The sequence below is a fragment of the Coenobita brevimanus genome, chromosome 22 (assembly GCF_032717465.1).
Source record: "Coenobita brevimanus isolate Jiangsu-jjx chromosome 22, ASM3271746v2, whole genome shotgun sequence".
Classification (NCBI taxonomy): Eukaryota; Metazoa; Arthropoda; class Malacostraca; order Decapoda; family Coenobitidae; genus Coenobita; species Coenobita brevimanus.
Genome location: NC_136975.1, coordinates 10,636,499 through 10,656,939, shown reverse-complemented (window position 1 = coordinate 10,656,939; position 20,441 = coordinate 10,636,499). Strand labels below are relative to the sequence as shown.

The 20,441-nt window shown below is 41.4% G+C and overlaps 1 protein-coding gene across 1 annotated transcript in view; it reads left to right on the top strand.

Moving 5' to 3' along the window:
* The window catches only part of LOC145392421 (cell adhesion molecule Dscam2-like), a 331,196-nt gene that overhangs the window by 172,881 nt on the left and 137,874 nt on the right, over positions 1–20,441 (top strand). The window contains exons 13-14 of the mRNA XM_080266830.1: positions 3,068–3,247; positions 4,787–4,972. Of these exons, the coding sequence (XP_080122956.1) occupies positions 3,068–3,247; positions 4,787–4,972 (366 nt within the window). The remainder of the gene's footprint in view (positions 1–3,067; positions 3,248–4,786; positions 4,973–20,441) is intronic.

Sequence of the window (20,441 nt, the reverse complement as noted above, 5' to 3'; positions counted from 1 at the left end):
TCCACAACCATTCCACAAGGGTGAGCAATATTCAAGCTGAGAGTGCACATGACTCTTATAAATTATAGCTAACTGCTCATTGGCGAAGAAGTTACGGACTCTGTACAATAATCCAAGTTTCTTTGAGGCGGTTTTAGCAAGTGATCTGACATGAGAGGTCCAGCTGAGGGCACTGTTAAGTGAGACACCAAGAATTTCAATACTTTTGGAGATGGGAATATTAGTAGCACTGAAGGTAATGTACGAATCTGGCAATATCTGTCTATTAGTAAACTGTATATATTTAGTTTTACTAGCATTAAAAGAGACAAGGTTGTTTTGTCCCCATTCACTGATTGTAGATAGATCTTCATTTATGGAGATGGCTGTACTGAGTTGAGAGGTAGAGATATTAGACTTTGTATATGGATGTCTGAGTGTGAATGAACTATGTAGTGTTGAGTCATCTGCATATGAGTGAATGGAATTGTGAGTGACAGATAAGAGATCATTAATATGAACCAGAAATAGGGTTGGCGCCAGAACTGATCCCTGCGGCACGCCGGCGTTAATTGAGTGGAAATTCGAATATACATCATCTACTTTTACTCTTATTTTCCTGTCACTAAGATAAGAAGAAATCAAAGGAACAAAAGACGTTAGTCCATAGCAAGGGAGTTTGGACAGCAGGGAACGGTGCCATACTCTGTCGAAAGCTTTCGAGATATCAAGAGCTACTGCATGAGTTTCTCCAAAAAGATCAATTGATTGATGGATGGTATGAGTTAAGAGACTGAGTATGTCAATGGTGGATCTTTCGTGGCGAAAACCGTATTGTCTATCACTAATTAAGTTGTTGGATTCAAGATGTTTAACAATATGCTTATTAATTAAAGTTTCAAATACCTTACCAAGAGAAGATGTGACAGCTATTGGTCTGTAATTGGAGAGATCAGACGAACTTCCTTTCTTCGGAACTGGGTGGATATTGGCTTCTTTCCATGAATTTGGGAATAAAGAAGTACGTATGCATAGTCTGAATAATTTAGCTAGGACAGAGGCAAGTTCAGGGGAACACTTTTTCAGAACTATTGGCGGAATTCCATCTGGGCCTGGAGCTTTGTTGGTAGGTAAATTGTCTAGGATGGATTTTACATATCTTGTCTGTATTTTAAGTGGGGCAATTTCGGGAGAATCAGTTTCCAGTACTGAGACATTCTGGCTGGTAACATCTATGGTAGAGTTTCTGGCAAAGGTACTAGCAAAGATATCTGCATTCCCACGTGGGTCATTTGTAATATTGCCATCTGAAGATTTTAGTGGGGGAATCGAAGATGACTTGTTAAAGTTATTATTGAAAGAATTAAGAGTTGACCAGAATATTCTATTGTCATTAGGGTTGTTAAGTAGTTTTGATGCTTGCTTTTGAAGAAAGTTTGATTTAGATAGATTTATTACAGTTTTTGCATGATTTCTAGCAATTTTAAATGGGGAGAGTGATTCAGATGTTTTTGATTTTAAGTAAGAGTTATATGCTAATGACTTTTGGGCTGTTGCTCTGGCACAATTGCCATCAAACCATTTTGGAGAGTTTGCTCTTTTAGTGAATTGTTGACTTGGTATGAATAAATCCATACCAGCTAGTATTAAGTCGCAGATGTGGGACTTTGTAGAATTGGGATTACTAGAGAAGAAAGACTGCCATGGAATATCAGCAAGATAATTTCTAAATCCATCCCAGTCTGCCTTGTCAAAGTGCCATCGGGTCACCCTGACAGGTTCAGAATGGGGAGGTGTAGGAGGGTTAACTAATGAGGCTTTGATGAGATTGTGGTCAGAGGATCCAAGTGGTGACAGTACCTCTATCCTGTATTGATCTGGATTATTTGTCAAGAATAAATCCAAGAGATGGGCAGTATGGTCAGGATTATCAGGTATTCTGGTTGGCTGCTTTACCAACTGGGTGAGGTTAAACGATTCCGCAAACAGCTCGCATTCTAGACCAGCGTCGTCAGTCCGAGCAGAATGCAATAACCATTCAACATTGTGTATGTTAAAATCACCCAAAATGGTAATTTCATTGCCAAGGGCAAGGTCAAGGTTACTCAACTGAGTGGATATGGAATCAAATACACTGGGTTCCGAAGAAGCATTGGGGGAACGATAAACTACACAGATATATTTGGTAATGTTTTGGCAATTTAATTTATATAATAAGTAATCAAAACTGGATGAAGTGAAGTTTAAAATAGTGTCAACTGCATATTGGGATTTGATATAACAACAGGTGCCGCCCTTGTTACGAAAGTTTGTAAGGTGATGGTAACCGGGAAAACAAAATGGAGATATATCGGTAGAGGGGGAGATTTGTGGTTCTGTGAGGAAAAGGGCCAAAGGGGATACGGACTGAAGGAAAAAATGAACCGAGTTTAAATTTGTGGTAAGGCCACGGATGTTGGTAAAGAATAAGGCCGCACCATCACCTCTCCGCTGACGAGCATTCCCGGAAATAGCAACAGTCGCTGCCAGCACAGTCGCTTGATGGCGACCGGGAGGACCCTGTGCCTCCAGCCCTACCCTGCCGGTGGTGGCAATCCGAGGGTACCACCTCATTTGATATTAAGATTGCAGCGGCCATTACTAAAGATGTGAATAGAAGGTGTGATATGTTATGCGCATGTAGTGTGGTGTAGACAGTTGAAGGTAGAGGTATTATGAGAGCATGCTGGCCTACTCTCTGTGTAAATGAGTGCACTGAAAATGTTCAGAAAAGGGAGATGGTCAGGATCAAGTCCTGAGGGCTGGTGAAACGGGAGCTCCAGCTCTCCCTATCACCAGCTTGCCATCAACCTTGGGAGTACTGCCCTGTCGACTGGTGCTACAGTCTACTCCTCCTGACCTCCATCGCACTTCACCTACCTTCTATTTACAGTGGCTGAAGTAGTCTTAGTCATTGCAGAAAACTAGACAACCTCTGAAATTCTCAGACCTCTTAATATACTTTAATGATTCATCTCATGGTTTGCCAGTGTCACTCAAACACAGTACTGACATTGGCATCTCTCACCTGTTTTTCTGTTTGTCACAGTGGCTGAAGGTGAATCCTGGTCAGTTCATGGTCGCAATGTCAGCGTGGGACAGTGGGCCACCTCTCACGTGCTCACTGGGCTCATCCCACATCACACCTACCTGGTTCGACTCATGGCCCACAACGATCTTGGAGTCTCGCAGCCCTCACCGGTCACTCTTTTCACTACCACAGAGGAAGGTTGGTAGAGAAGTATTTTACACATAATTCAGTTTTTCTCACTGAACTTAAACTTACGATTGTGTTAACCTACAAAAGGACCCCGATATACCATCCAATGATCTAAGATTGGAAAATGTAGTTTAACGTAGAATAATGTAGCGTTTAATGTGAGAAAGATCATATGAAATAACAGATATAGCTTAAATTATAAAATAATAATAATAATAATAATAATAATTTTTGGCGCCTGGTGGTTTGGTGGGTAATTACAGCACTCCAGTCGGACTGAGCCGGGGTGGTTGGGGTTTATTGCTCATGTAATGCCACTCACGGATGAGTGAGGCTGGTCACTCATTTTAAATGTCAGGACCAACTTGACTAGCCCCGGGCTCCTACGCTCCTCAGGGGGCAACGTAGGATTGGATGATGAATGGATGGCTGATGATAGTAATAATAATAATAATAATAATAACAAATCAGAATGAAGGGAGCGGGGGAGAATCTGGGAGTTATAGCTTATAATGACCTTACACCAAGAAAAAAAGAGTATTACTGAGAGAAATAGAGGAAGTAGGGTCCTAGGATTTATTTCGTGAAGCACGAGCAATAGAAAATCACATCTGGGGTAGTGGCAAGGTTGCATCCAGAAGAATGCTTGAGGCCATAGCTAAGGCAGGCTGTCAGTGCAGGACAGGGCAGCTTGGGCAGGATGACACTAGCACTTCCATTTCCCTCCCTCTGACACTTTCATTGATACGCCTGTGGTTACATTTTGTAGCATTTTAATGTAATGTATTTGCCAACAGTTAACGTGAAACATTCCTCTAATATCACTAGCTTCCTGCTGCTGTTCAATCGGAATCTCTCCCTTTGATTTCCTTTACCCAAATTCTAAACCATTTTCATTGTCATAGTTAATTTTGCTATAATTTTTTCCCACAGCCCTTTGCCACGTTTTGTCACTTATTCTGATAGTCTCTGCAACATCTTCCCATATCCCCGTCAGGATTTCTCGCTCTGATGTTCGTTAACTCTCAGTCGTTATGTTAAATGCTCCAATATTTTTTTTTCCAGAGTTTTATATTAAATATTTCTATAGTTTCCTTACCCACAGGCCTTTGTTGATTTTTTTTTTCTAATTCTCTGTTCATATATATAGGCCTTGTAGATGTATCTCTTATTTCCTGTGATCACAGTCCTTTAATTCTCCATTTTCTTTGCCCAGTCCCCTTTCCGATAATTAAATACTTCTCTAGTTTCCCTTGTCTATAGTCCTTTACTATATAGGCCTCTAAAATCCTTTACCACAATCCTTTGTCCTTCTTGTGAATTTCCATATTTATTTACGTAGTCTTTTTATTCCCTTCCCCACAGGTTTTATGGTAAAAACTCCCACAGTTCCCATCTTATAATCCCAAGATATATAATTACTTGCAGAGTTTCCGCCAGGCCGTGATCTAATTCTTTACTGTCCTATAAAGACCATGGGGAATTATTATTGATCAATCACAGTCCTACGTTAAAAATTCCCCTAATTCCTGCCACGTCTTCCTGCAGCCCCATCAGGAGCCCCAAGGGACGTGCGAGTGGCAGCAGTGGGCACTTACTCCATGATAGTGACCTGGCGTGCTCCTGACCCCCTTCTGACCCATGGTGCTCTGCGAGGCTACACCATTGCATTGCGCCCCCAGAACTTACAGGGACACATCACCTACATCACCAGACCCATCACGGAGCCTCAGGGTATCGGGGTTGGGGGCCACAGTACAAGTATCCTCTATAAAGGGAATAGCACCATAATACACTTTTTTGCCATTAGAATGGACAGGTAGCCATAATGTTTCCACTGCCTATGGTGGACAGGCCGAGGTGTAGTTGGTGGCGTCAGTTACTGTACCACTTCCGAGTCGGGTCAGAGGTAGGGACCTGTCTGCACCAGAGACTACAGAGCATTGCGGTTCACAGAGTTGCTTCCTCTGTCCAGTACAGTGGAATGGGGTAGTTGCATACCTGCAGACAACGGGGCTGCTGGGTCAGGTCTGACCTGGGTCGAGCAGGAACAACAACAGTTGAAAGGGACCACCTGGGAATAGTAACCAGGAGGTAGTCCTGACGGGTGAGCATACGTTTATGTACAAGGATGTTTAAAATGAAACAAACCAAAACTATCAGTCTCACTGTCGTCATTATTATCATAATTACTATCAAACTGTCTTCACTGTTAAAATTATCGTTACTGTAATAATTATTTCCTCAGTATTGTTAGTAATTATTTCCTAAAAGCATATGGTGTGGGATGGATCAAGCACTGATTATAGAAAAGTTCAAAACTTAAACTATTAAGACCGTTCCCATTCAAATGGACCACACTTCCATTAACTCACTATTCAAGATTATGAATAACCTCACCCCACCTCGCAGACTAAATTATCAAAACAAAAACGGCTAACAAAATAAGTTATGAAACCTTTCCTCTTATATTTAGAATATTATTCTGGCAGGAAAATTAGAGACCTTGGAAGATTCTCTGCAGTCCTTTCTTCGTCCTTCCTGCAAAGCTAGATTTCAGTTATGATAAAGAATTTGATCATAAGATCATTTACCATAAACATTCAGGGAAACGGTGTGGGTGAGCTAGGAAAATAAACAATAGGCTGGATGTACAGTTTACAGACTGTGTAGAAGGTAAGTTGAGAGAGAGAGAGAGAGAGAGAGAGAGAGAGAGGTGCACAAAACTGTAGGTTAAGTGGTGTCTCAAACACATTTCTACACCAACACATGAGATAATATTGTTTGAAAAGTTTACCTGACCTCTGACCTTCGTTTTGCTGGTATTTTGATATATTTATGATAAATGATGATGATGATGATGATGATGATGATGATGATGATGATGATGATGATGATGATGATGATGATGATGATGATGATGATGATGATGATAATAATAATAATAATAATAATAATAATAATAATACCCCCAGAGGACCCTCTCCCTCAAATAGCAACACATCACTAACAAGGGAAGAAGGGCAACTCCATCACAAAAGAAGCTGCAAAATTCAAGAAAGAGCTTGGAAGCCCAGAAACCCCACCAATAGAAAATAAGGCAATTTCTACCTACACCAAATGAATGAAACAGGAGTCGAATTACCATGGCAAACAACTGCAGAAACCTGTGAGCACAGGGTGGTTCATGGGAAGTATCCCCAAAGAACAAAAGAGGTGGATGTAGACCAACAGAAGACGCACCGGTGGATGAGGAACACTGGACTGAAAGCAGAGATTGAGAACCTGATCATAAATGCACAGGATTAGAGTCTTGCCAACAGATCCTATTACCATCGCATCATCAAGAATGAAACATACCCACAATGCAGGATCTGTGGAAGATGTGAAGCAATGGTCGATCACATCATCTCAAGTTGCCCAAAACTAGCAAAGACCGATTACATCCACTGGCACAACAAGGCAGCAGCGTACCTGCACTGAAAGATTTGCTGGAGTTATAACACAAAAACAACCGAACAGTGGTACAAACATCAGCTGACAACAGTCACCGAGAACGACACTGTCACCATCCTCTAGGACATGCCAGTCCACATGGACAGGAAGACAAGGGCCAACAAGCCTGACATTATTATCAAGGACATGAAGGAAAAGAGATGCATGCTAACAGATGTGGCAGTTCCACCTAAAACAAACACTTCTGTGAAGGTAGCAAAGAATCTGTCCAAGTACAAAAAACACAGAAAATGAAACAAGTGGTGCCAGGCACAACAAACCTCGCCCAACAGCAGTCATTTCATTGCTGTTAAATATTGGCTCGTTTTTGCCATTTAGTGTCAATGCAGAATTAAAGTGTAAGGTAATGGCACAAATGTTTTCAAGTTACTCCCTCTGAAAATCCGTGATCTTGCATTTGACCTTTCAAGATCACTCAAGGTCAAGAGTCATGCTGCCAAATGAAAACCCATATGAGACCTCCTATATCTTGGTAATAGTCAACATTGCTGTCTTCAAGAGGTTTCGAGTTACAGCCCCCTGAATATCCGTGACCTGGAGTCTCACCTTTCAAGGCCACCTACAGTCAAAGATCAAGGTACCAATTAAAATCCTGTATGGGATTTCCTATACGATGATAACAGTAAATACCTCTTTATCTTCAACTAGTTTCGAATTATAGCCCCTTGAATATACGTGACCTTGAGTTTGACCTTTCATGGTCATTCAGGGTCAAAGATCTTGGTGCCAAATGAAAGCCCATATTACGAGTTCCTGAATGCTCCATTAATAAATATCTCCATTTTCTACCGTTTTCGAGTTATAGACCTCTGAAAATCCGTAACCTTGATTTTGATCTTTCAGGATCACTCAGTTACCACCAAAATTTAATCACTTTCTTTGGGAAGCAGTGCCCACAAATCCTGAAAGTTTCATGTAATTTCATTCAGCCGTTCTTCCATAATGTTGCTAACAAACCAACAAACAAATGAGCTCGACCCAAAACAGTAGTTCGTCGGACTCTGTCCGGGCAAGGTAATAAGCAGGATGTACAGTATGAAGACCAAAACAACACCAGTGGTCATCAGAGCACTAGGGCGTGTGAAGAAGAGCTTGGAAAAGTACACCAACCGCATCCAAGGCAACACCAACATTAACATAGGGCAAACGATAGCCCGGCTAGGAACAGAACACATACTGTGGAAAGGGGCGTCAGTGAAGTGATGTCTGTTTTACAGTGAATCGGGTCCTTAGTTTGAACCTGGCCCTACAGGAAGTAAAACATGATCCATGAAGCAAATGATAGTAGCCGCTACTGCTACTACTATTACTACTGCTGCTACTACCACCACCACTTGGTAATATTACTGATCACCTGTTATCATAGGTGGAAATTTTGGTTTTTGTCATTCTTGCTCTTCTTATTATTATTATTAATATCATTATTATTATTATTCTGCCACTTCTAATCTCCGATTTTCTTCATATGAGTACTTAGTGATGATATTTAGCATCATGACACCCAGTTTCAGTGATCCTGACATAATTTTTAAAGTAACGGGTCCAAAAATTTTCAAAATCCCCCTGGGGGTAGGGGGGTTTTCAAGAATACTCCCCCAGCATCCCTGCTTGTCGTATGAGGTGACTAAAAAGGTTGGCGGAGGGTTAGTGCCCCTCCCCGGAAAACAGCTAACTAAAAGGATGAACAAGAAGCCTCGGACAAGGACTTACCAAAAGATGATGACCAAGGACCAGACAAAGGACATGGTACGGATCGCGAAGTGGAATGTAAGGGGTGCGAATGATGAGGAGAAAGAGAGAAAGAAATTGTCCAGGTGCTTGAGGGTGCAAAAGTGGATGTATGTGGATTAACTGAAACTAAATGGTGAGGTGAGAGTGTAAGAGAATGGGAGTATAGATGGGGTATATGTGCAGGAGTAGATGAGAATGAGAGGGCTAAAGAAGAAGTGTGTATTATTGTGAGTAAAAGATGGAAGAAGACAATAAAAGAGTATGGATCAACTGACTCAAGGATTGTGTGGGTAAGATTGAAAGTTGGAATACAAATGTGGGTGATTATGTGCGTGTATGTGCCAACGCAAAATCGTGCAAGCAGAGTGAGAGAAGAGTTCTGGACAAATGTGGAAGTGTGAATGGAAAAGTTTGGAAGGAGTGAGAGTTTTTGATTGGTGATATGAATGGTAAAGTAGGGAATGTGAAGGTGGATGGAATAGTTGGTGAGTGAGGTGTGCCTGCTGAGATAGATGAGAATGGCAGTGTATTAGTGGACGTTTGTGCTGGGAGGGAATTGATGATAGCCAATACCCTCTTCAGGAACAAAATGATTCACAGGTATACATGGCGAGTGATGAGAAGGGTGGATGGTGAACTGAATGAAAGGAAGGCAATGATTGATTATGTGTGTGTGGATGAAAGGATGCAAAGATGTGTAATCGATGGAAGAGCTTATAGACTATAGGCTGGGGGAGTGGACTCTCTGACCACTACTTGGTGGTGCTCAGAATCATGATCCAAGTAAGATGGAGAAATATAAGAAGGGATGGACGGGAGGAAGAAGTAGTTGCATTGAGAGTGGAAAGGTTACAAGAGGATGAGAAAAAGGCAGAATATTAGAGAGAAGTGGAGGAATGATTGGGTAAATATGAACTGGAGCAGATGGGGGACGTGGAAGGTGTGTGCAAGATATTCACAGAAGAAATATGTGCATCATGTGATGTGGTGTGCGGGATGAACAGGAGACAGAAGGGGATGCAGGGAACAGCATGATGGAATGAAGAGGTGAGACAGGCTGTGGCACAATAGAAGAAAGCATACAATGAATGGATGAGAAATAGGGGCATGGAAGAAGTTGAGAGGTGAAAGAGAGAGTTATATGTAGAAAGGAAGAGAAAGGTGAAAAGATTAGTAAGAGAGAGAATAAGAAGAGAGTGGATAAGGAATTTGGAAAGAATTTGTGTGTAAAGTGGAGGGACTTTAAGGAACTGTTTTGGAATGAGGTGAAGATAGTAAGACAGGGTGCGGTGAAGTTAGTAGGGGAGTGAAAGATAAAAATGGTACATTAATAGTGGAAAAGGGAGAAAAAGTGAGCAGATGGAGAGAACACTTGAAGGAATTGTTGAACATAGAGAATGGAAGTAATGTGAGTATAAGTGGCTGGGGAATGGCTGAGAGAAGAAGGGAGCTGAGAAGACAGGAAGAAATCAGTAGGATAGAAGTTGTGGAAGCAATGAAGAAAGTTAAAGTGGGGAAAGCCCCAGGAATTGATGGAGTGTGTGGTGAAATGCTGAAGCATGGGGGAGAGATAGTAGTAGAATGGATATGGAAGATGTGCAGATAGGCCTGAGAGGAAGGTAGAGTCCCGGAGGATTGGAAGTCAGGTATAATTATTCCCTTGTACAAAGGAAAAGGGGAAAAAGAAGTGTGTTGTAATCATAGGGGCATTTGTCTTCTCAGTGTAATAGGAAAAACCTATGGTAGGATACTTATTGACAAGAGTTTGGGAAATAACAGAGGAATTAGTTGGAGAAGAACAGGGAGGCTTTGGGAAGGGAAGAGGTTGTGTAGATCAGATATTCATTCTTAGATCTTTAGTGGAAAAGTGTCTAGAGAAGGGAAAGAAGTTGTAAGCGGCCTTCATGGATTTGGAGAAAGCATATAACAGGGTGGATAGACAAGGATTGTGGAAAGTATTAAGAATATATGGAGTAGATGGAAAGTTGTTGACTGCTGTGAAGAGTAGGTAGGCTATGATGGTGCTAAGGCTGCAGTGCGTGTGGATGGTGAACTGAGTGAATTTATCTCTTTGAAGGTTGGGTCCAAACAGGGATGTGTCATGTCTCCATGGTTGTTCAATAGGTACATGGATGGGGTAATAAAAGAGATACAAGGTAGGGCAGTGGATGCTGGAGTAGCCGTAGTGAGAGGGGGTAGTGTCTGGAAACTCCCTGTATTGTTGTTTGCAGATGATACTGTGTTGATAAGTGAAGACGAAGGGGAGCTGCAAGGCTTGGTGGATGAGTTTGGGTGAGTGTGTAAGAAACGGAATCTAAAGGTGAATGTAGGGAAGAGTAAAGTTAAGGTCTTTGAGGGAGGTGAAGTCAGTGAATGTAGAGTGAGGTTGGATGGTGAGAAAATGGAAAATGTGAGTACGTTTAAGTACTTGGGGAGTGTGATGAATAAGGATGGAAGTTTGGAGGGTGAAGTGCTTGAAAGTGTGCAACAAGGAAGAGAGGTTGCTGGTTCCTTGAAACAGTGATAAGAAACATGGAAGTGAGCATGGAAGTGAAAAAGCTACTACATGACAGTATTGTGATACCAACTCTAACGTATGGTAGTGAAGCTTGGACGTTGTTGAAAGGACACAAGTCAAGTGTGAGAGCAGTGGAAATAAGTTATTTAAGAGAAGCCTGTTGAGTCACATGGAGAGACAGGCTGACAAATGAGGATATAAAGGAGTGTTGCATGGATGAGGATGTGATAGGAAGCGTAAGGAGGAACACACTAAGGTGGTTTGGCCATATGGAGAGGATGGAAGGTGAGAGACTGATGAGGAGAGTGTATGTGAGTGAGGTGGAGGGAGGGAGAGGGAGGGGGAGGCCGAGGATGAGATGGAGGGATGGAGTGGAGAGGTATATGAGAGAGGGGTGTGTGTGTTGGGAGCAGGGCAGTGAAATGGCGGGGGACAGGGCGATGTGGAGGCGATTTGTTTGTGGCCATCCCATACGGGAATAACCCGAGACGTCCCGTCAACGTATGGATACGTTGCAACATTTTGCATTTGCCAGTCCCGTCGATGCACTGGTACATTTTGCAATTGCAAGTTGCACAATTTCCACAATTTTCAAAATTCGCGCGAGATTTTTGGTACGTAGCATCGCACGACATTCCCCTACCTGCCACCAGGCGGAGACACTCGGCGACCCCGCATGATCCGCACTCACCTGCGGCTTGGTCACTCACCTGTTAGCAATGGTCCTGCTCAGACATGGCGCATAGAGGTCTCTCGGAGGAGGAAATTCAAACTGCCCTGGATGCCTTTACTGGCGATAGTGATTCGCTACTCGATGACGAGGAGAAGGACAAAGATTATGTCCAACCAGAGGATGTGGAAAGCAGCAGCAGTGATGAGGAAGTCCCGTCCCCCAGGAAACGGTGCTAGGTAACTTATCATGCTGCAGGAGAGGGTCAGGCTGCACAAAAACAATGTGCAAGATCCTCTAGCCAGCCCCTACGTGACGTGGAGCCTGATTTCGGGGACGAGGACGAGGACAGAGCCATGGGACGTGCTGCCACGTCGCGCGTACAGCCGTGAGGTTATTACTCATCGCGGCCCAGAGCGTACACCACATCGTTCTAACAGGTATGGGCCTAGTGTTTTGTTTGGGGATTGCAGAAGTGGCATTGAGGGAGTGGGGAGTGAAAGTGAAAGTGTTGGGAGGAGTGTGGAAAGTGAGAGTGGCGGGAGTGAGTCACGTGGTGGTGTGAGGCGGCGGGGCGTATCACGTGGGGCAGTGAGGGTGGGTTGTGAATCACGTGGTGTGGTGATGGAGCAGGGAGGTGAGGAGGAGCCACTCCCCAGCACGTCTTATGCTCCCCAATATTCCCGGGCTTCCTCCCCACAGCCCCCTGGTGTTCCCCAAGGCTGTAAGGGTAAGGGAAAGGGGAAGGGTAAAGGCCGAGGGAAGAGGAGTGCGAGTGGGGAAGCCCTCCACACTCCTCCTCCCCAACCTCCCCCACCATCATCTCCTCCCCACCCCGATGAAGGCGACGATGGGGACGATCGGGACGAGGAATTTGAAGCATGGAATTAGGAGGATGGGAGTGATTTTACTCCCCTCATTCACCCATTCACTGAGCAGGGGTGTGCTGGCTGCATTGCTCCCGGTATTCACCCTAATTCTACCAGGCTGGATTTTTTCCACCTTTTCTTCAGTGAGGGTTTTGTGGAGGAAATAGTGGATCAAACAAACCGGTTCGCTACCAGCCAGCGCCGTGAGAGTGAAAGACAGGGTGCAAGGAGCAGGCATTCTATCCTATATGATTACCCAGTCTCTCTTGCAGAAATGTTTTTGTTTTTGGCCCTGGTACTGTTGATGGGTATTGTACGAAAGAACCTAATTCCTGCATACTGGACAAGGGACCCTATTATGCCTACACCAATATTTGGCCAAGTAATGAGCCGCAATCGGTTTCAGCAAATTCTAAGCCGCCTCCATTTCTATGATGCTGATGATCCTGCAAAAGCTAATGACACAGATAAGATGAGAATTAGGTTGGTTTTTGATCACCTAAGGCAGACATTCCGTTCCTCATTTTATCCCTATAGAGACCTCGTGATAGACGAGAGTCTCGTGTTGTGGAGAGGCAATATTTCATTTCGGCAGTACATACCCAGCAAAAGGCACCGTTTTGGGTTCAAGATCTTTGTTATGTGTGACTGCAGAACTGGGTATGTGCAAGACATAGTCTTGTATACCGGTGCACAGACAGACATAATAGAAGATCAGAGTATTGGTCTGTCGGGAGCAGTGGAAAAGATAATGATAGAAGACTATCTTCATCGTGGTCAAGTCCATTACCTTGACAATTGGTACACTAGCCCTCTTTTCGCTCGTTATCTACACAGCCATGACACGGGGATCTGTGGGACCGTCAAGGTGAACCGGCGTCGCATGGTCGAGGTGGGACAGAAACTTGACAGAAATGAGGTTGTCTTCTTCCAGGCCAACAATATCCTTGCAACAGTGTGGAACCACAATAGAGATGTCCGCCTCTTGTCCACGGTTCACCGCCCCTTGATGCACCGTACAGAGTCGGTAGATTATCGGAGCGAGAACAGGCGCCACATATGGAAACCTGAGTGTGTGCTTGATTATAATATCAACATGTGCCTGGTGGACCAGTCAGACTCCATGATATCCACTGTTGAGTGTGCCAGGACCACGATGAAGTGGTACAAAAAACTATTCTTTCACCTGCTTGACATTACTGCCCTGAATTGCCACCTCCTTCACGCCATGACAACAGGAGTTCAGGAAACCTTTGAAGGGTTTGTGAGGGAGCTGACACGAGAGATTGTTGCAAGGTATGCGGTTGAAAGACCCCAGCACCGCACCTGCACAGCCCCAGGTGCCCACCCTCCCCTGAGATTATCCGCCAGCCATTTCCCCACTCCTATACCTCCCCAGGCAAATAGACCTAGGCCCCAACGCAGGTGCCACGTGTGCAGCCATTCTCGAGTGAGACCCACCACTCAGAGAAAGGACACTCGCTATGAGTGCGTTCAGTGTGACGTGGGTCTGTGTATTCACCCATGTTTCAGTGAGTTTCACACGTTCCTGCACTTCTGATAAGATGTGAATGCGATAGGACGCTGATACTCTGAAATAAATGCGACAAACAAACGCTCAGTGTAATTATAAGGCTCGTAGATCTGTAAATAGTAGTATGGAAGTGGAAACGGGTGTAATATAAATGGAAAATTATTATGTAAGTGTATGAATAATATCTAAGGGGAAACATACCTTGTGAGGTTATTTTGATGCGATATTCAGACGCCCAGTGGAATAAATAAGGCCCATAAATATGTAAATAGGAGTCTACAAGTGAACACGGGTGTAATATAAGTGGAATATTAGTATGTAAGTGTATGAATATTATCTAAGTGAAAACTTACCTTGCGAGGGTATTTTGATGCGATATTCAGACGCTCAGTGGAATAAGGCCCGTAAATATGTAAATAGGAGTCTACAAGTGAACACGGGTGTAATATAAGTGGAATATTAGTATGTAAGTGTATGAGTATTATGTTGGTCAAAACATTCATTGCGAGGGTATTTTCATGCGATATTCTGACATTCACTAGAATGAATAATGTCAGTAAATATGTATAGTGCAGAATAGGGTGTAAATGGGTGTAATGTATGTGTGGAAGTATATTAGAATTGAAGAAATAAAATAAAAGCGGAAACACGAGTGTTAGAGAGTGTGCTTGCTACGAGAATATGCGCTAGCATTTTGCTAAATGCCATCGTAATGAATGTAAATAATTGAAAACGTTTACAGTGGTGGAGGAAAGGTTCAAGGTAAAGAAAAAAATATCATGAAAGTGATAAAACAATGTTGTATGTTGAAATACGAGTCCTAGCGAGTGCGCTGAGTATGCATATGTGCGCTATACTTATGCTACATGTCATCATAATGAATGAAAACAGATGAAAACATTTACATACAGTACAAAATGGTAAAATGGCATTGAAACAGTAGTATACAAGTAGAAAAAATGATATGTTGACTGAAACAAGAAACTTAGCACATAGCGTTTTACCAATCGGACCAAACTCGCTATGCTCGCGTGAAGGTACAATGCTTATTTTTTAAATATATGTCATTGAAATTCATTATATTGTTATTCTTATTGTTTATTAGTTCAAATTCAATAAATGTAGAGGTGTTGTTTGTTGTTTCTCCCAAAATTACCTACCACAGAAAACGTGAGCACCTCACACGTCAATGATAGAATACGATACCTGGCGCTGGGGACCTCACCTGTTCTCACCAGTTGCAGACCACGGTAAGCACTTTCTTTGTAATTTTCCTTTGTTTGTCAACAAAAACGGAAGTTTTAGCCAAAAAAAAAAAAATCCAAAAGTGGTCGGGACTGGGGGGTGTCGGAGGTGCGAAAGTGGTCGGGACGTGACGGGTTAAGGCATCTGGCGATAGATAGATAGATGAATTTTCGACTTCGGTTTACTCAAAAACTATTATAATTACACGAACATGGAAGGAAATCCCTTGACAAAATTATTTTGCCAACATTTTTGTGGAAAAAACTGGTCATTCATGTGGGACATTATGAGATTAGGGACACCCCATTTTTGGCAGATTTTCAATTGTTCTTCCATGCAGCAAAATCTGAACTATGGATGAGGCATTATCTGGCAATAGGAGTTTTTTCTGGTTCTGGACCAGGTCTGTATACTTTTGGTGGCAGCCGACCAATGGTTTTTGAGTTATTACAGACAAGCAATATTCTCACTAATGGAGATCAGTAATTGCCTCAGACAATTTCAGCCTTCTAGTTGACCAGCTATTACCATAGATGGAGATATTTGTATCCGTCATTATTTTTATTATGAGTCCGTCACCTTTCGTCTCCGATTTTCATCACATTTATTGAGGATGTACAACACCCAGACCCTTATACACTGACTGAGTTTCAGTAACCTTGACCTATTTTTCAAGGTCGTAGGTAAAAATTGGCTAACATTATTCCTCCCATTCTTCCATATATGGAACAAAAGTTTCCAGTGCTTCGTGTAACGTTTCATTCATAATTATAACCAAATTTTTAGCTGCATGTCAAGTTGAAAGGCAAGTCGGTTTGTAAGAAAAAAACATATAACTTCCCTAAGTAAACAAGTGTATAGTGAAGAAGCAAAGCTGGATAAAAAATACAATTTCTACAATCCCATAATCACAAACAGAATAGTTATCTAAACTGAACTGTAAGTATTTTTGCTTTATATTTTTTTATGCAAGTAATAAATGCATGTTTATGTGGCAAAATATGTTTCATAAGTCTATCATATGTGCACCATATGACTAAATATATATATATATATATATATATATATATATATATATATATATATATATATATATATATATATATATATATATATATGTATGCTCCATTTATAAAAACTTGAGGATTCTTGTATAAAATTATATATACACTTTACGTTATTAGAGTTGGTTCAGAGAAATGTTTCATGTTTCTCTCTCATCCGATGTAATGAACTGAGATCTGTTGACTAGTGGCGTTGAGTCTGACAACGGGCTGTTACAGCTTCAATAGGTGTTTGGCTACCACTAGTGATAAATTTCCAGTGATAAAAGTTTTTCCATCGAAATTATGACTATGAATGTACTTACACATGTGGGAAATACTGTAAATGTTTTGAAATGTCTTTACTCTCAGGAAATAGCGCTTTTACTACAAAACTGAATTTCCTAACCCTTGTTGAGAGGTGATGGACAGAAGATTCTTTCTAGGAAGAAAAACTACGAGGGTGACAACAAAGGGACAAGCATATGAAGTAGTACAAAATGTGCCTATGCTGTCAATGTTGCTGTACTGCCTCCTGCTGTTGGATACTCCACAAATCAAGAAAGCGATGCTGAGAATGCTGGTAATGACCCAGAAGACGAATATGAACCAGAGGGAGAGCTTGAAGTAGAGGATGAAATTCAAAATGATGAAAAGTGTGACATGGAACAGCGTGCAAAGACAAGACGTAAGGAAACACCAAACTGGAAGAAAAGTTTATAGTTTGATGTCTCTTTCTTCTGGTGACAAATATTACTTAAAAAGTTATGGAACTTGATGGAAATTCAGTGTATGAGATTTGGAAGAAGGTAGTTTCACTAGATATGTTAAAACACATTCTCCAAACCAATGTGTATGCTATTCGTGACAAGAATAACCCAAACTTCAGTGCATCAGACAAAAATGCTCGAAACTTTGAGGAGAGTATTTCGCTGTCAAGATACCACTCTGTACCTGATGAACACTTATTTGTCACCTCAGCCTGACTTTAGTGTACCTCACTGAACACAATATGAGGAAAAAACAGATACCTGGAAATCAAAAGATGCATACACTTTGCTGAGAGCCAAAATCTACCCCTAGGAAATAAAATAAGGAAAATGTCTAGACTGTATGATAAACTAAATGACGATAACGTTAGTTTGTTATACAGTATTCCATGAAATGTTGAGTATCGATAAACAAGTGGTACCATACTTTGGACTCCACAGTGTTAAAATGTTCAAAAGAGGTAAATCAATTCACTTTGGATACAAGATCTGGTGCACGTGTGGTGAAGCTGGTTGACCCTGCCACATGAAGATATACCAAGGAATGGAGCCGAATCCTCCTGAACCAACCGCTGGGGACACGCGTAATCACGAACATGGCTAATGTCATCACATCTAATTCAGATGTTGTGTACCACCAACTATAATTCGATAACTCTGTCGCCAGTTCCGAACAAAGGAAATGAAAAGGAGGTCACACAGTCACACCTAATCAACTCCTACAGTAAAGGAATGGGTGGAGTTGACCTCATGGATCGACTGTCTGAATCGTATCGCCCAATGATTCTGGGCAAGAAGTGGTATTGGTCACTTTTCGTCAGCCTGATCAACACTGCCATGATTACAGCATGGAGGATTCATTGCAGAATAGATCTAAATAAACTATCTCACCTGGAGTTTAGGCGACAAGTGACTGTTCTTACTCAAAGCTGATGCTCTTCAGTGTCAAAGGACATCTTGAGGCAATGCAACATTTCAAGAAGATTTTCACTATGATTGCATGAACCGCATCTTGATCTCAACTACGCAAACCCGATGCAAATTTTGTCAGAAGAACACCAAAGATATTTACAAAAAGTGCAATCTCCGTCTAGATGTGGAAAAAGGCAAGTGATTGAAATATACCACCGCAGATACAGTGAATGGAGATAAAAATACAAATCTCCCATCTTCTATGTTTATTGCATAGTTGTAACCAGAATTTGATTTAGAATAATATCTTGTGATAAATTTTGGCCCGGGAAATATATCTTTAAACTGTAACTTAGTTATCGTTACCCTCCATTATTCCCTACATGGAACATTATGTAAATTGAAACCATGATGTACTATTAGTCTCATATTTCCGCTACAGTCTCCTTGTGATAACAGAACTCGTATATGTAAAAAGAACCAGACTCTAAATAGGGAATCTACGGTATATGTGGTAGGATAAATGCAAAAAAAAAAAAAAATCACGACTATCCAACACTAATTTACTCCATAGATATTATAGATACAGGAACATGGAAGAAATTCCGTGATATAATTATTTTCAAACATTTATATGAAAAAATAAAGGTTGAAAGTCATTCATGCGTCATATTACGATATTTCAGACACCCCACTTTTCAGTAGTTTTCAGTTGCTCTTCCATACAGGAAAACACAAAACATAAATGAGGCACTTCTTGGTCCTAGAAGTTTTGTCTGGTCGTAGGCCAGATATGTTTACTCTTTGGTGGCGGTTTGAAAAATGATTTTGGAGTTATTACAGATAACGAATTTCAGCGACATTGACGTTCTTTTCAAGGTTAAAAGTCCAAAACTTGTCGAAAAATCTTTTTTTTTTTTTTTTTCAAACCCGGTTTACTCAAACACAGTTATAGATACATGAACACAGAAGGAAACCCTATGATAAAATTATTTTCCAAATATTTGAGGGAGAAAAAAACTGAAGGTAAGTCATTCCTGACATTATGATGTTTTGAACACTCCACTTTTCAATTGCTCATCCATACAAGAAAAAACAAAATATAAATGGGGCACTTTTTTGCCCTAGAAGTTTTATCTGGTCAAGGACCAGGGCCTATATTAATAAAAACTTCTAGGAGTACTCCCAAAATTGCTACTAGAAGTGGTTGTAGCTGAGAGTTGCTTCTAAAAGTTCCTCCTAGGAGGACTCGTAGTAGTAATTTCGCCCCCATCATGAAGTGTTACCAACACAAAGAATCTCTGCTTAATATATTTAAAAAATTACCATTACAAAGCCTTAGAGTATCAGTATGTAGTTAAAAAATGAAAAACTAGTTTTTATATATAGAAACAACATCTATTTGATCATATATTATGATTCTTTACGAATGTCGATAAAATGGATAAAATGTAAACACATCGTGTGGTCAGCTGATCGTACCTGCTACCATCGGGGCATCGTGTGTACATGGTACAATGACCGTCACCAATGGCACAATTTCAAGATTCCAAGGCTGCAGATAAATTCAGGAGAAAGAGAAACTGGACGGAGAGAGTGTACGAGGGACCTTCACAAACCTCTTAACAATGTGTGGAGCAGTTAGAGCATAGAGTGTTTCCGTTATCACATTGCTCACTGATGGTTGCGATGGTCCAAAGTCATCACAATTACACTGCTGCATTTTTCCAGTTGCAATGTACAGTACCTAAATAGTATCAACACTTTCATCTCGGATGTGAAAGGATGGTTTCGATGTGTGGGCCTTTCCAGTACATCTCTTACTAAATCAATAATAAACAGAGTGCTCACGATCGAAACGGTACCTTCTTACAAGTTCTTGATCATCATATTCCATGAATGCATCCTTCCGACCTCGAAAATTTCTGCGTGGTGGATGGTGTCGGTCAGCCATGGTCTATGATGTCTTGTCTCTTGGTGTTTGAGGGACTCAGCTACTTTGATTACTGTCACTAAAAGCCCTCATAACTCCTTAAAAGTCCTTGTGGAGGACTTTTATTTTTTTAGCGATTTTACGAGTAAACTTAGGAGTTGAAAGTAACTTTTAGGAGTACTTCTAGAAATTAGGAGCCAAATTTCACTTTGAGAGGAACTTTTACTCCTCGGAGTTTTTATTAATACGGGCACAGGTCTGTATACTCTTTGGTGGAAGTTTGACCAATGGATTTTGAGTTATTAAAAAAAAAAAATGTAAGTTGTTCCTGTCAGCAATATTCTCACAGGTACTCAGAAAGTGTCTCTGAAAGTTACAGTCTTCTAGTAAAGACCTCCACACTCTGTTGAATTCTTACTGATACTGTAGATATTATTACCGTTATATTTTTTTTTTTGGGGG